The 15,999-nt window shown below is 35.3% G+C and overlaps 4 protein-coding genes across 4 annotated transcripts in view; 2 read left to right on the forward strand and 2 right to left on the reverse strand.

Moving 5' to 3' along the window:
• hyou1 (hypoxia up-regulated 1) overlaps positions 1–2,066 on the forward strand; it is a 14,960-nt gene extending 12,894 nt beyond the window's left edge. Inside the window, exons 22-24 of the mRNA XM_073874360.1 lie at positions 706–958; positions 1,056–1,154; positions 1,241–2,066. Coding sequence (XP_073730461.1) covers positions 706–958; positions 1,056–1,154; positions 1,241–1,290 — 402 coding nt within the window. The 3' untranslated portion in view covers positions 1,291–2,066. The remainder of the gene's footprint in view (positions 1–705; positions 959–1,055; positions 1,155–1,240) is intronic.
• Positions 2,067–4,338: 2,272 nt separating this feature from the next.
• Positions 4,339–10,536, reverse strand: LOC129446876 (zona pellucida-like domain-containing protein 1). Its single transcript, XM_055208285.2, has 10 exons — positions 10,252–10,536; positions 9,774–10,000; positions 7,676–7,860; positions 7,475–7,547; positions 7,299–7,396; positions 7,134–7,217; positions 6,849–7,020; positions 6,660–6,765; positions 5,438–5,461; positions 4,339–4,958 (listed from the first exon to the last, which is right to left on the reverse strand). The coding sequence occupies exons 1-10, from the start codon at positions 10,343–10,345 to the stop codon at positions 4,807–4,809; spliced, it is 1,215 nt and encodes a 404-aa protein (XP_055064260.1). The 5' UTR covers positions 10,346–10,536; the 3' UTR covers positions 4,339–4,806.
• Positions 10,537–13,997: 3,461 nt separating this feature from the next.
• Positions 13,998–14,889, reverse strand: hist2h2l (histone 2, H2, like). The gene has a single exon (XM_055208281.2). It carries the CDS (start codon positions 14,827–14,829, stop codon positions 14,449–14,451), a length of 381 nt encoding a protein of 126 aa, XP_055064256.1. The 5' UTR covers positions 14,830–14,889; the 3' UTR covers positions 13,998–14,448.
• Positions 14,890–15,063: 174 nt separating this feature from the next.
• h2ax1 (H2A.X variant histone family member 1) lies at positions 15,064–15,970 on the forward strand. Its single transcript, XM_055208280.2, has one exon. The coding sequence runs from the start codon at positions 15,149–15,151 to the stop codon at positions 15,533–15,535; it is 387 nt and encodes a 128-aa protein (XP_055064255.1). The 5' UTR covers positions 15,064–15,148; the 3' UTR covers positions 15,536–15,970.
• The last annotated feature ends 29 nt before the right edge of the window (positions 15,971–15,999 follow it).

Genomic DNA, 15,999 nt, shown 5'->3' on the forward strand with positions numbered 1-15,999 from the left:
TTAAACCCATGTGCTAAACTGTTCGCTTTAAATGTTTATATGTTCTGTATGCAAATGTTGATTCATACCAAAATGCTTTTTTGCATAGTTGTGTTTGATACATGAAAACGCCTCTGGTTACGTATGTAACTGTTGTTCCCTGAGAAGGGAACGAGACGGTGCGTCTCCCTTGCCATACTTCTTGCATCCCTATATCACCGTCTTTGGCAGTATTTCAGATAGCGATATACTTCCTGGCTCCCGCGTCACCCTGTCTTTGTCGTTAAACCATTGGTTGAATTTGATATACACATTCAGACGCACTTACCCCTTGAAGCGTCCCCAAAGTGTCACCGCAGTGACGCAGCGCAGAGTTCCCTCGAATGGGAACTGTAACAATGTATCTTCAAAGGTAACACAATGTAACCTTGCTCTCACTTGAAATCTGTCCCCACATTTAGTACTTGAATTTGAGGGTATTGGACCTGGAAAGGTGTGGGAACCCTGAATATGTACTGTAGGATATTTAAAAAAATATCTTTATGGAGCATGATCTTTACTTAATATCATAATGATTTTTGGCATAAAAAACAATAATTTTGACCCATACTATGTATTGTTGGCTATTGCTACAAATGTGTGACGTATGACTGGTTTTGTGGACCAGGGTCACAATTTTCATTTCAGACATTCAGATTTTTGATTTCTGTATTTTCCTCATTTCAGACATGGAAAAATGAGACCGTTGGTTCACAGGAAAAATTGTCCCCAACGGAGAAACCCGTACTGCTGTCTAAAGACATCGAAGCTAAACTCTCCCTTCTAGACAGAGAGGTCAACTACCTGCTAACCAAAGCGAAGTTCGCCAAACCAAAGGATAAAATAAAGGCTAAAGACAAGAACTCCACGTCCACAAATAACAGCAAAGCCAACAGCACAGAGGACGCGGAGAAAGTCATCCCTACGAAGAGCGATGGAGGTAAGAGGGGGCCATTAAATCCTGTCTGCTACATTCGAGTACATGTTTATAGATCTTGTGTAGTAAATCTGGTCAATAAAATTCCCTGTTGTTTTAGATGAAGAAGTAAAGCCAGCTGAGGAACCTCCAACAGCTGAAGAAAAAGATAATGAACCTATACTTGAACTAGATCCAGCAGAAACTATTGAAGATGCAGGTAATTTTCCAAATCTGGATTTATTAATAATATATAAATGCAGTAATTCATAGATTGCATGTAATGCTCTGTTTTTTATTTTACAGATCCAACAGAGAGCAGTAAATCAGAAAACCATATAGAGGATGAATTATAACAACTGGAACTGTTAAAGGTTTTTGTGTTGTATTTATTGACTCCGTTATGTGGTTCAAAATTCATGTTTTTTGCCCCCTAAACAAAACATGGTGAAATTGGATTGGCTTTCAAAAGACTGAATATCTTAAACAATACCTCTGTGCATTTCTCTCTTTCCCCCAGTGAAAAAATCTGTCCTGTGTGTTTATTTTGTTTTGTCCTTAAAAGATGAATCAGTGATCACCTTCGTCTCAAAAATGTCCCACCTGTTTGTCCCTATTTGAACGAGGAAATCAAAAATGACATGGCTTGACCAAAGTAGACATGTTTTCCTTTTTAAGTGTGAATGAAATTTTCAGTCCTTAATGCAGAGTTCAGGTGGAAATGAGTGGTTATGTTGTCCTCTTTGTGTCATCAACTCACCTGTAATGTTTTACCAGAAATGTATATTGGAAAATGTGATTCAAATTCTGTTTATACCTGCCCATTCACCTTTCACCCATTTCTAAATACACTGTGTTCAACCTGCCAACATCAACTCTAAACAACTGTATTAGACTTCAGTGTTGCTGCTCTGCTGCATTGACATCTAGACAATTTTATTTTACACTTCTATTTAAAATCTTGCCTGGTAAAGAAAATGAGACACAAGGATGTATGTTCTGTCATCACCGCTACTGGTTCTGTTATTTACATATTTTCATTATTGTTATTCAGGTCTGTGTGGAGCAATGTGTGTAATGTGTGGAAAAGGGAGAAGATTGTTTCTAAACTGTTAATAAAGTCTTTTTTTTACTTCTGTCATTGTGTGAAATCTTGTCAATGCAGATTTCAATGAGTAGTGACATCACTGCAAACAAATGACTTCATTACTTAGTACTTTTGTCTTGTTTTCAGTAGAAACATCTAAAAATTCGTAAATTTAAGATGCATTTTCTTGATGAGCAAAATGACCTGAGAGAATAAGTCTAGTTTTTGGACAAAAATTATACAATTTATGTAAACGTGAACAAGCAAAAATATCTGCCAATGGGGTGAGACATTTTTACTTGAATTGAAATGCCCCATTTGCAGATATTTTTAATTGTTTTAAGCACAAATTCACTTAAATGTTATTTTTTTGTCTTAAAAACTAGACTTATTTTCTTAGGTCTTCAAGAAAATGCATTCTACTGAAAACAAGACAAAAATACTAAGTCATTTTTTGCAGTGATCATTGAAACACTTAAGGTTGTTTTGAAATTTGTCAAATGTAGGAAGTAAAACAATGTTTAGGAAATTAAATACAAATCTATGCTATCATGATAACAGTATATGCAATATCCATATTGCGGAGAGCTGCGATAACTTGCATTAATTTTACACTAAATAATTTCTTTAGAAATTACAGTATTACTGGCAGCTGGTTGCCAGTAACTTACTGTAGATTTGACATTTATGTTATTTTACGCCAACTGTTTGTTCAAAGTTAAATGAACATAAAACATTTTCAGTCTTTATCTTCTACAGCAAGTTACTGGCAACCAGCTGCATAATTACAGCAAATTTTTTACTATGTCTTGCATGCTTAGATTGTCCAAATTAGACCAATAAGAAGGGGCTTTACTGGTATACTATTGGCTAGACTGCAGGCACAAAGGTGAACCTGGTGGTTGAAAGTAGAGCGGGGAAATAAATATGGCAGGAGTAGAGACGAGCGAAGAACACTACAGCGACGAACTTGTGTCTAAAAAGAAATGTAATTTAGCATGAATTACATTTAAATACATCAGAAGGAAAGGTATTACCTGTTTGTTTCAGTATGATAATTACATATATACTGTAACAAAAAAATCCTGTAGAAATTACAGTGTTACTTGCAGCTGGTTGCCAGTAACTTACTGTAGATTTAAATGTATGTTATTTAATGGCAACATTTTGTTCAAAGTTAAATGAATATTAAACATTAACAAATCTTTGTCTTTACAGAGTAAAACTAAAATAACAGCATGAAGCAAAGCATTCTGGGAAACAAAATCTGAAGCAAAAAAACAGAAAAAAGTTGATGATGATTTCTGGTTCCCAGAATGCTTTGCATGAGGCTGTTAACTTATAGTTTTATTCTGTAAAGATAAAGACTTGTTAATATTTAAAATTTATTTTACTTTGAACAAACTCTTGCCAGTAAATAACATAAATTTAAATATACAGTAAGTTACTGGCAACCAAATAATTTCTACGGATTTTTTTTACAGTAATATCGTGCAGCCCTAGTTTAGACTTTTTATTTGTGATTGGTTTTGTTTTGGTGTCATCTCAGATTTGTTCGTCACTACGCACCGTACACTGTAAAAAAATCTGTAGAAATTACAATGGTATTGCAGCTGGGTTGCCGGTAAATTACTGTAGATTTAAATTTATGTTATTTACAGGCAAGAGTTTGTTCAAAGTTGAATAAATTTTAAATATTAACAAGTCTTTATCTTTACAGAATAAAACTATAAAATAACAGCCTCATGCAAAGCATTCTGGGAACCAGAAATCATCATCAAACTTTTTCTGTTTTTTACTTCAGATTTTGTTTCCCAAAATGTTTTGCTTGATGCTGTTTTTTTCTATTCTGTAAAGACAAAGACCTGTAAATGTTCAATGTTCATTGAACCTTGAACAAAATGTTGCCAGTAATAACATAAATTTAAATCTACAGTAAGTTACCGGCAACCCAGCTGCAAATTTCTACTGAATTTTTTACAGTGTATGCCACGTACTACAACGAAACTGGTGAATGTTTAAAAGTTTTAAACATGGATATTTTTCTTACAAAATCACATCGAATACCCCAGAAGGCCTTAATTAACCATGCACCTGGAGCCATGTGGATTACTTCTGTGAAGGATGGGTGAATTATTTTTAGGGGGCTTGAAAGTCATGGACCCTTTTTTTTTTACTGCTAAAAGGCCTGGAAGAGCCAGAACATTGACTAAAATAATTCAAATTGTGTTTATTTTTTGCCGAACTGTCCCTTTAAGAAGGTTTTGAAATAAAAAGTCATCATATGTAATGAGCACTTCTGAGTATATGATGGCTAACCAGTGTTGCTTTTATTCAAGGTAAATAGTATTTTAAAACAAAACACTACATGAATTACCAGAGCAAAAACATTTGACAAGAATGTCTTAAAATATAGTTTAAATACAGTAAATAATGAAATTTTGCATGCAAAAAGTACAAAGAATTTAAAACTATAACCGTAACACATTTGCTTCAAGTGGTTTGCTTTGAATATGTTAATATTTCAAGATGTGAAATTTCTACTTATTGTTTACAGATCTTCTTGGTTTTCCCTAAACTCAACCAGACTACAGAAACCCAATGCATGATTTTCATAATTGTCAGAATTTAACTCTAGGTCAACATTTCTAGATTTCTTCAGTGAGGTATGGGGTACAGGGCTCTTCAGCATCTTCTCTTGTACAAGAGCAGCTCTGTGGAGCACATGCAAGCCAACTATTTTACAGGACTGGAATATGGTGTGTCTGTTACTGATCAAAAGATGTTAGCGAAAGAGAGACGGTTTGTCCATTTTGAACCTCTCAGAATGGATCTTATAGAGAAGTACACTCAGCATGGCAAGAGACACGAGCCCGAACACGCCAGCTGCCACCGAGACCCCGACCACGGCATTATTGTGCTTCGAATTCTCATACACTATACATAAACACAAAAGATTCAAACTGAAACAAGCACAAAACCAACACCAATAAAAACTTTACTACACTGCAGAAAAAAGGTACAAAGGTGTTCCTTTTTCTGTCGCTGGGGTGGTACCCTAAAAGGGACCTTTTTGGGTATACAACACATTGAAATATTGTACCTTATTATACCCTAAGGACCAATTGTGTACCTTAAGGAACCATTTTGTACCAGTTAACTTTTAGGGTTACAAAACAGTTAACTGTACCTTTAAAGGTACACAATATATCCTTAAGGAACAGTAATGTACCTCAAAAGGTACAACATTGTATTATGTTTATATACCTGTTACAAAACGGTACCTTGGGGTACCACCCCAAGGACAAAAAAGGTACAGTTTTGTACCTTTTTTCTGACAGTGTATATAAAACAAATACTATTATATTTATAAATATTTTATTAAATTATTATATTAATATAAAATAGATACAAACCTGTAACAATGGGTGTGTTGGGTACTAAAAAAAAAGAAAAATAAGTGAGTTAAAAAACATAGAATTAAAATATGCATTTCTGCATAGATACACTCTATTTTTTTGCTAAATGGTTATATAAAAGAAGTTAATTTCACTTACAAATATTAGTCGACTCAAAAAAGTTGTGTAAAAAAAATCTTGATTTAGTTGAATTCACTAAAAAAAATTTAGGCAACCAGGTAACTTATTTTTGTGTTTCAACCAAGTTTTTTTTAGCTTAACTCAATCCCCACCAGCTTTTTTGAAAAGTTGCCCACTTTCCCAAAAGTTTCACAAAATGCCTTCCAGGAAAATTTAATATATTTTCTAAAAATATATAAACATACAAATATATCAAATAAAAGAACAGACCCTCTGCTTTCAAACAAATAATAAACAAACAAAATGGGGGGTGGGGGGATGGGCGTTTCATCCTATCTATATATTTTCTCTGCTTATAAACTCTTAAATATGGGTATTGTTATTTAAAAATACAAATTATTTAGCAAAAATCAGCAAAAGATTCAGAACGATTATCAAAACATACACAGAGTTTAAAATTAGTACATAACGTTTTGCCTTCATTTTTTTATTCATAAGGAACACTTTTTTATGTAAATGTTTTCTCTTAATTAAAGCAACACTATGTAGTTTTTTACCTTTAAATAATGTCTTTAAAATTATTTCAGTGATAGAACAACTTTTAACTGGACAAATTGTACTGTTGCTGCAACCTGAGCAGCCTCCTAGCTGCTAAAGGCACACTCTGAAAGTGATGGTGGAGGGTAGGAAACACAGCCCCGCCCCTCCCCCTGCCTGCAGAAGAGTGTCTGATACCAGGCACTGTTGCGCTTTTCAACCACATGGGGGAGCTGTTAGTCATTTTTACATTGAAACTACATAGTGTTGCTTTAACAAGATAACTTGTCGATGGCGGGGAAAGAGTTACATTTTCTAAATATTTTACGTGTTACCAATTGAATACATTTTTTACAAGTTTTTCACCTTAACAAGTTTTTTACTTAAAATCTTTCACATAAATTGAAAAAAATTAAGTTTATAAAACTTATTTTTAAGTGTTACCAATTAAAAAAAGTTTTTTAAGTAGAGCAGCTTACAGTTTTAACAGTACGCACGCAAACATACACACACACACACACACACACACACACACACACACACACACACATTGACGTCTTACCATTGTCCACCTTTGTCATGAGTGGTCCAGAGGTCACTGTGGCATAATCACTAACCGTTGTTTCTTGAGCCGACTCGACGGCTCTCCTCTTCCTACTTGTGCAATTCTAGTGCCACAAGATATAAACTTTTGTTAGATTCCACACTAAGCCAGGAAAATCTTTTGTCACAGTGGGTTTTGCCTTGATACCTGTTTTAATGCTGTGCAGAACGACGTCTCGCAAAGTCTTGTGGTGCAGTGCACGTAATAGGTCGACACCGACCTGTTTCTGTGTTCTACAAAGCGAAAGGTTTCGAAGGAGAAACGTGCAACCTGTTGCTCTCCATTCACACCTATTATGGTTTGTGGATCGTGGTTACATCTGTGAATGATACAACAGTGACCAAAACAGATCTATATTTTGTAGCTTTAATATTTGATTAGTTAGACATCAGTCAAAATGTTTAAAAGACAAAGATATTCCTCCACACTCACCCGACAAAGAATTCAAAGGTTGTGCTATTGCTGACCAGGTAAGGACTGGTGGTTGCAAAGCATCGATCCAAGAGAACATTGAATCTTCACAGAATATAAAGAAAATTTTACTTCAAATTAAAACTTTAAATCTTTATTTTTAAGAGTGTATTTAGTTAAACCCACCTATGTGTAAGATTAGTGGCTCGGACCTCCACAAAAACCCTAGTCTTCAGCATTAGACCCGTCGGAGGCACAGAAAGAGGACTTGTGTATGTCATGTCCTTAAATCAGCACAGAAAACCACATTAGTAATATATTAAAATATTTATATAAAACTAAGCCTAATGTAAATATAATACCTCAAACAGCATCATACTCAGAGTGCTGATGAAACTGCCATTATTGTCCTTAATTGCCAGGCTCACACCAGAGCTGCATTTAAAATACACAGTGACAGACGTTTGTGTATGTGCATACTACCTGAATGTCCATTAGCTCATGTCACATGGTTGACTTATACTATAATCTAAAGACTATAGGTTTATATTCATGCCACTTACACGCTCATTTGTGTGTTGTTGACCAAGTACTGCAGTGGGTAGCTACAGGAAAACAGATAGACCATCTCCTGCCGGTAGGTGATGGTTCCGGCACTTAGCTCCTGAGAGTTGACCATCCCAGAGATGTTCACAGACTGAACATTGGAGAAGTCGGAGAACAGCCCAGATCCGACCTCTTCAACTATCTGTTGAGTTTAAATCAATTCACTATAACACTTCTCGAAAGACTTAAGAATCAAAATTGAACAGATATGTGACAGGTAATTAGAGCTTTTTGCAAAGTTTTTTTCAGCACTCAAGGATCTGAAATTTTAATACATTTCTGAATATAAAAATATTTCAAATTAGGGATGCATAACGATTAATCGCGATTAATCTATAGCAGAATAAAAGTTTTTGTTTCCATCATATATGTGTGTGTGAACTGTGTATAATAATTATGTATATATATATATATATATATATATATATATATATATATATATATATATATATATATATATATATATATATATATATATATATATATATATATATATATGTATATATATATATATATGTATATATGTATATATATATATATATGTATATATATATATATATATATGTATATATATATATATATGTATATATATATATATATGTATATATATATATATATGTATATATATATATATATGTATATATATATATATATATATATATATATATATATATATATATATATTCACACATGCATGTATAATTTGATGGAAACAAAAACTTTTTTTCTGCTATAGATTAATTGCGATTAATCGGTATGCGTCCTTATTTCAAATTATTGTTTTTTATGATTAATTAATGAATGAATCCTGTTCATTTTTTTTTAAAGCTTTAAATTAGCTCTTGACTAATATACAGTATTTTATTTTTGCATTTAATTTTTTTTATGCTTTTTGTATTAATGTCATAATTTAATTGTCATTACTTTTATTTGTTTACTTTTTTCTATTTTTTCCCATTAAGATGCATTTTAATCAGAAATATTTTAATACAAATAAATATTATTGATAATCCTTTATAATACATTTGTATTAATTAACATTAGTAAATCCTGCATAAGCTAACATTGAGCAATAACATTTTTAGAATTTAGCCTATTGTTTTTGGTTAATATTAGTTAACCCCTTCAGACCTGGACATTTTCCAGTGTTTAATTAGTGTGCCTTATTTTGATTGGTTTATCAGCATTTTTACTGGTTTGCTTTGAACCGCAAAACATGTGATGTCAATTCCAGGGGACGCAGGGTCTGAATGGGTTAGTGCCAATACAATTGTTCATGTTAATTCATTGTGCATTAAATACAATGTTAAAAGTTACTACTACAAGATTTTTTTTAAACGTATTAGTAAATGCTGAAATTAACATGAAAATGCATTAACATATAATCGATAGGGAATGAGATAAAGCATATTTGGCGTGCTGTCCGAGGGGAGGGCTCCGAACTCGGAATTTTAGCCTGAACCCAGCGTACTCCCCCTCTTTAATTGGGATAAATAAAACTAGATGAGAGGTGATGGGGTGGAGGAGGGATTCTGTAAAAAACTACAGAGGCGAGGGACTGCAGCTACTTCGTGCTGATTGGTTGGATCACATAACCATGCTCCTCCCGAACTTAGTTTAATAAACTTATAGCTCAAAATACCATTTAGATAGATCATTTATTATAGCATGTTAAAATTGTCACTTTGTAGTTGTGAGCAAAAATTTGCTGTTTTTGGGTGTGTCCTTTAAAATGCAAATGAGCTGATCAAATGCAAACACTGATCGCCATTATGGTGGTTTGAAGAAACTGAAACTCAAATTTCAATTACCTATTTTTCCCACATGCTTGCAGAGAATGGGTTACCAAAAACTAAGTTACTGGGTTGTTCTTTTTCAAATTTTCTATGTTGATAGAAGCACCGGGGAACCAATCATAGCACTTAAACTGGAAAAGGTCAGATTTTTATAATATGTCTTCATTAATAAATCTTGTAAAAAGTATCGTTCATTAGCTGATTAGCTCATTATTAATGTTATTGTAAAGTGTAACCATATTAGTAGTAGGATTAATACCGTCAGCTTGTTGGAGCATGTAGATATGGCTGTTTCAGTGATGAGAAACTGGAATTTCAGTACAGGCGGGTCAACAGTCCAGTCAGGCGTTCCTATGCACTCAGGCCTGGCAAACTGACCATTAAGAGCCATTGTGGATTCATTATAGCCAATGAAGTAAATGGGACACAGCAAAATCTGCAAATCCATCTTGTTTGTGCCACACACAACTGTGATATCAGAGTTGTCTGTAGAAAAAACATACATTTAACGATTTAACTCAAATGCATCAATTGCCCTGTATGGTGAGTGGGAACTAAAATGAGGACACATCAAGAACCACATCCTAAATGCTAAAAAAACACACTCCTCAAATTGCTGGGTGGTCTTGGGATCTTTTGTTGGCTTTAATAAAATGAAAGGTGAGATCATGAGGAAAGAAGAAAGTGAACATAGGAAGAGGAGAAATGGAGAGGGATACATATAGACTTTGGCTGACCTGGCTCTCTGAATGTTGGATGGGTGAGGCAGGCATTCTGAGCTTCACACTGAAGAATCAGGACAAACTGATATATAAGAAAGACTAACCACATTATGATTTGGCTGCAGGGGAAAGTCCACACACAACACTATCACCTTGACCTGGATTCACTCAAAAACCTTTGAAAAGCAAAGGAAGCCCGTCTACTATTAGATCATGCAAGTGTTTCTCTGTAGGTCTGGTCAAAGTTCTGGATGCAGAAGAAATGCAACAGAGAACACATATTTTAAACAAAAAACATCATTATATATTTCATATGCTTATGGTCATTTTCTCATTTTATTGTTTATGTATATAACCCTGTCTGTGAAATCCAGTCTCATAATCTTATTATAAGATCAGGAGCATCAAAGTTTTATTTTACTAATTGATTTTACATTGATTTTAAACTTTGATATTACCTTACAATATTAAAAATATCAAGATTATATTCTCACAGAATTTTATTCACATTAGTACATCACAAAAACCTTAGTTGGGTTTTCACAGGAAGGGTCACACCACTTATATTCCTAAGAATATATACAGACTAAAATAAATGTTACAGAAACATACCACTCTTAAAAATAAAGGTCTTATACGCGATAAGACCTTTATACACAATAGCTATACACAATGCCATAGAACAGGAGTGCCCATGCTCATTCCAGGGGGCCTGGTGTCCTGCGAAGTTTAGCTCCAACCCTAATTAAACACCCCTAAAGCAACAATTTAAGGTCTTACTAGAAACTTCCAGGCAGGTGTGCTGAGGCAAAATGGAGCTAAACTCTGCAGGACACCGACCGTCCAGGACCAAGTTTAGGCACCCCGCCATAAAAAAAACATTTTTGGCTAAAGAACATTTAACATCTAACAAACAAATACAAAAATGTTTTGTTAAATCAACTCAGATTTACAAATCATGTCAAGACAGATGAGTTGTCACAACTTATAAAATATAGTTGAAAAAAGTCAACTTAATTTTATAAGTTATAACAACTCACCTGTAGTTATAACAACTAATCTCTAGTCAAGATAAATAATAAGTTAAAATGACTTGTAAATCCGAGTTAATTCAACAAACATTTTTAAGGCAGCAAAGTATTTTTTACAGTGTAACAACTCATCTCTGGTCAAGACAAATAATAGTAAGTTGAAATGACTTGTAAATCCGAGTTGATTCAACAAAAAAAATGTTTACAGTGTAAGAAATGGTTATTTTGAGATTAAATAGATATATAGATTTATACATACATTACCTTGTTTGTATAAGTTCACCTTCTCTCTTTCCTTACATCTGTGTCTGTATCTCATTTAAGTCTTAACTATTTATACTGACCCCTTTCTAGCAGTAAGTGTTAGGGAGGGACCCGCAAATGAAATATGGGATGGCTGAGGAACACAAGTGGCTTTAAGAAGATCAGTATATATTCACTATCAGGTAACAAGTCTGGAATACTAGGAGCATCTTCTTGTGCTCATCTGGCACAAATGTGTCTATAACATGCTTCACAGTGTCATTATAATACTATAATATAATACATAATGCAACAAGTTTCCCCACTTTAAAAAAGGTGGTCAAGTTTATCAATGAGGAGCACATGAACACATGCATGCTACATTATTCCCTGTACATAACTTATTTTGTGATTCATTCACTATTATAAATTTTAACTTGTTCATCACTGGGGCTGGGCAAAAAAAATTGATTTTTCGATTAATTGTTTTTAAAAATGTGGTCGATTCAATATCGATTCTCAAAGAGCAGAATCGATTTTTTCTTACATATTTATTTCGGCAAACATTGAACGTAGGAGTTAATCTAATTACTAGTCTTCTTCACTATGTCACCCTCTTTTTTGCCTTGCGCGATGTAACCAAGGAGCGAAAGGCAAGCCTGTCATTCATTCATTCAGTGCTTAAAATGGCGGTTTCAGGTGCTTCATCGACGTTGATGCCACCTTCCCATAAAAAGTCAGAAGTATGGAAGCATTTTAGATTTCACAAGCAAGACAACGACGATAGTGTTGTGTCTTTTAATTTCTTTTTATTAATTACCCACTTGTAAACTGCTGTTTACTGTTCTTTTTTTATTAATATAGTATTTGTATTAAATCTATATTCATTGAGTTGAATCGAGAATCGAGTATAAAAACCGGTTCGAGATCCGGAATCGAAAATTGAACATAGAATTGAAATCGAATCAATTTGATAGCTTGTGAATCGAAATCGAATGGAATTGATCTGGGACATCTGAATCGATACTCAGCCCTATTCATCACGTAAGGAATAATTGATGACGGGCCGTTGAATTATAAGAAAATAATGCACACCCAAGTTGGTTTTGCGTTACACCGCGGGTATGCATTATTTTCGGATAATTCAAAGGACAGGAGTCAATTATTCTACTTATACCACGGATACCAAAATATTGCTCTGGTGACATTTTAAAGGTTAGGTTTGCGGTTATTGAAAAAGAATCAACACCCATGGAACATTTCTCAACCAATCAGAATAAAGCATTCAACAGCCCCGTGTTATAATGATATTTAAAAGTATGAATTATTTGTTATTATACCACAGGCCTTTTGAATGCTTTATTCTGATTGGCTGAGAAATGTTCCATGGGTGTTGATTATTTTTCAGTAAACCGCACACCTAACCTGTAAATTTTTTTTAAAATAGGCACCCAAGCAATATTTGTGGTACCCGTGGTATAAGTGTGCCGCATTACCACCTTGGGTGTGCATTATTTTCTTATAATTTAGCGACCTGTCGTCAATTATTCCTTATATATTTTAAAATAATATATACTTTAAGGGTTTATAAGAAAATATGCAATTTACTTATTTTTAATTTTAAGAGTTTCCAAGATAAAGTGTACCTGTATAATGGCTGGTAATTTAAGCTCTCCATCTAATTTTAAATCAAAGGTAATAAAAAGCATCAAAATACAGTGTCTTAAACCAACAAAGGTGTTAGCTATCCAGTCTATTCATATCATTTTCATAAAATACGTACGCAGTTTACGAACACATACACTTAATATCTGTTTTTTTGGAGCGACTGGTTTCAGATACATTGTTTTCGTGAGAAGAGAGGGTCTCCTCATCTCATCTATTTTAGAAAGAGAAATCACACACCTTTCAAACAAAGCCTGCCATCGTCAGAGCTTTATTTCAACAAAGACAACACCTCTTAACAGTACATATGAAAAGGACAATGCAGTACATGATCTTCTAAAAGATGCATCAGTTATATTGTTACATTATTAATCCTCTTGATACTATCAAATTATTTATTTGGTTAAAAAAGTGACTATTATCCGTAACTAACTTACTTTGAACTGAATGTTAATGGTTAATTACATATTTTTAAGTATGCATTAAATCATGTTATTATAATGTAATAAACACAATGCAATGGTTTTCTTATGTAATTTTCAGTGATACCTAAATGTTTATTCAAATGCAATGTCAGGATCAGGTGAATGTCTCTCTCTCTCTCTTTCTCTCTCTCTATCTGCAGGGCATGCAAGATCAAATAATCTCTCTTATAACTTTCAGTAACACAAGCTTGATGAAATCAAAGGGACCAAATATGGTGCCCTTATTTCATTGTAACCCGATACACCATCAAGTCTCTTATTTCAACTTACACATGTTCGTTCACCTCCATAGTGATAAGCTATTACGTGATAATAAAACCCACGAATCAGCTTGCAGTTACAATTAACCAATGAGTTTATTGGACAGGGTAATTGTGAAGAAACATTCAGGCATTAGACATTGCTTCAATATGAATACAGTGCAGCATTTTTCACAAAAAAAAATCTGTATATACCAAAACCACATTTAGTATTTTCCCCCGGCAACTTGAGGTTACTGCAACGTTAGTTAACAAATGACAAGCCGTATGCCATAATGGTACAGTACAAATGTTCACACGTGCAAATACAAAGAGGAACAACCTCAGGTAAATGTTGGATTTACAGATGGAGAGCACATTGTGTATTTTTTTTAGCTCATCCACAGCTGCATTTCGCTCAAGAGGTACCAGAGTTCATGCGGATATCAAACAACAGGATGGTTTTGATATTCCACCCCTCAAAAGGACAGACAGAGCCCAGAAGACACCCGACTCTATTTTACAGTCCGTCTTTCTTGTTGTCCACATTCACTTGGAGCTGGTGTATTTGGTCACAGCCTTTGTGCCCTCGGACACGGCGTGTTTGGCCAGCTCTCCCGGCAGCAGCAGGCGCACGGCGGTCTGGATCTCGCGGGAGGTGATGGTGGAGCGCTTGTTGTAGTGCGCGAGACGCGACGCTTCCCCGGCTATGCGCTCGAAGATGTCGTTAACAAACGAGTTCATGATGCCCATCGCCTTTGACGAGATGCCAGTGTCAGGGTGGACCTGTTTCAGTACTTTGTACACGTAAATGGCGTAACTCTCTTTCCTGGTCTTGCGTCTTTTCTTGTCCCCTTTCTTCTGGGTCTTGGTGACGGCCTTTTTCGATCCCTTTTTGGGAGCAGGGGCTGATTTCGCAGGTTCAGGCATTGTTTTGGTTTTAAAGCCCTACTGTCACGAGATCGTTAAGGTATGCGAACTCGCTGCGCAGTTTTCTGTCCTATATTTATAGAGTCGGTATGCAAAATATGGTAGACGCGATCTTTACTTTCATTGGACGTTTTTTTGATGTCACGGACTAAGTTCTGCACTCTGACTGGTTGTTTGCGTTACAGTCGATTCATCCAGTCAGAGTAGAGATCCCGGTATAAATACCGATCCCTGCTTACATCATAAGAGAAAGCGCATTTGTCTACTGACAGCAAACATAACGTTATTTCCACACAGTCGGTTTCTTTGTTGTTAAGATATGTCTGGAAGAGGTAAAACTGGGGGGAAGGCCCGCGCCAAGGCCAAGTCTCGTTCATCCAGAGCTGGACTTCAATTTCCAGTCGGACGTGTACACAGATTACTACGCAAGGGGAATTACGCCGAGCGCGTAGGCGCGGGAGCTCCAGTTTATTTGGCCGCGGTCCTGGAATACCTGACGGCTGAGATCCTCGAGCTGGCCGGAAACGCAGCCCGAGACAACAAGAAAACAAGGATCATCCCCCGTCACCTCCAACTCGCTGTCCGCAACGACGAGGAGCTCAACAAGCTTTTAGGCGGCGTAACCATCGCACAGGGCGGAGTGCTGCCGAACATCCAAGCGGTGTTACTCCCGAAGAAAACCGAGAAGCCTGCCAAGAGCAAGTAATCTTTGCCCTGGACACGGACACAAACACGAGCTGCCAGTTTGAGTAACATGTTCGGTTCTCTACTTCGCGTTTATATTTTGTTTCATGAAGACAGCAGCTGCATCTTGTAAACTATTATTTGTGGTGTCGATGATTGTTTTTGGACAATTCCCTGTGAATAAGGCAAACGCACAAAGGCGCGCTCCCTCGCACCACCGCTGGCTAAAAATGGCCATGGGACATTCATCATGGTGGACCCTTGATGATCCTTCGTGAAATACAAAAGAGAAACTCAAATTTGAGGGATGAATGAAGATGTCATTGTACATGGACCAATGTTGGTTACATTTTATTTGTCACTGCTTTAAATTACATGCAAGTCATGTCCTTTATCTGCTTAAGTGGTTATGTTATGTTTAATAAAATGTAAAACGCCAGAACAAGGCACAAAACTCCTGCGATTCATTGGTTTTTTCCCTAAACT

This window comes from Misgurnus anguillicaudatus, chromosome 12 (genome assembly GCF_027580225.2).
Source record: "Misgurnus anguillicaudatus chromosome 12, ASM2758022v2, whole genome shotgun sequence".
NCBI classification, from domain to species: Eukaryota; Metazoa; Chordata; class Actinopteri; order Cypriniformes; family Cobitidae; genus Misgurnus; species Misgurnus anguillicaudatus.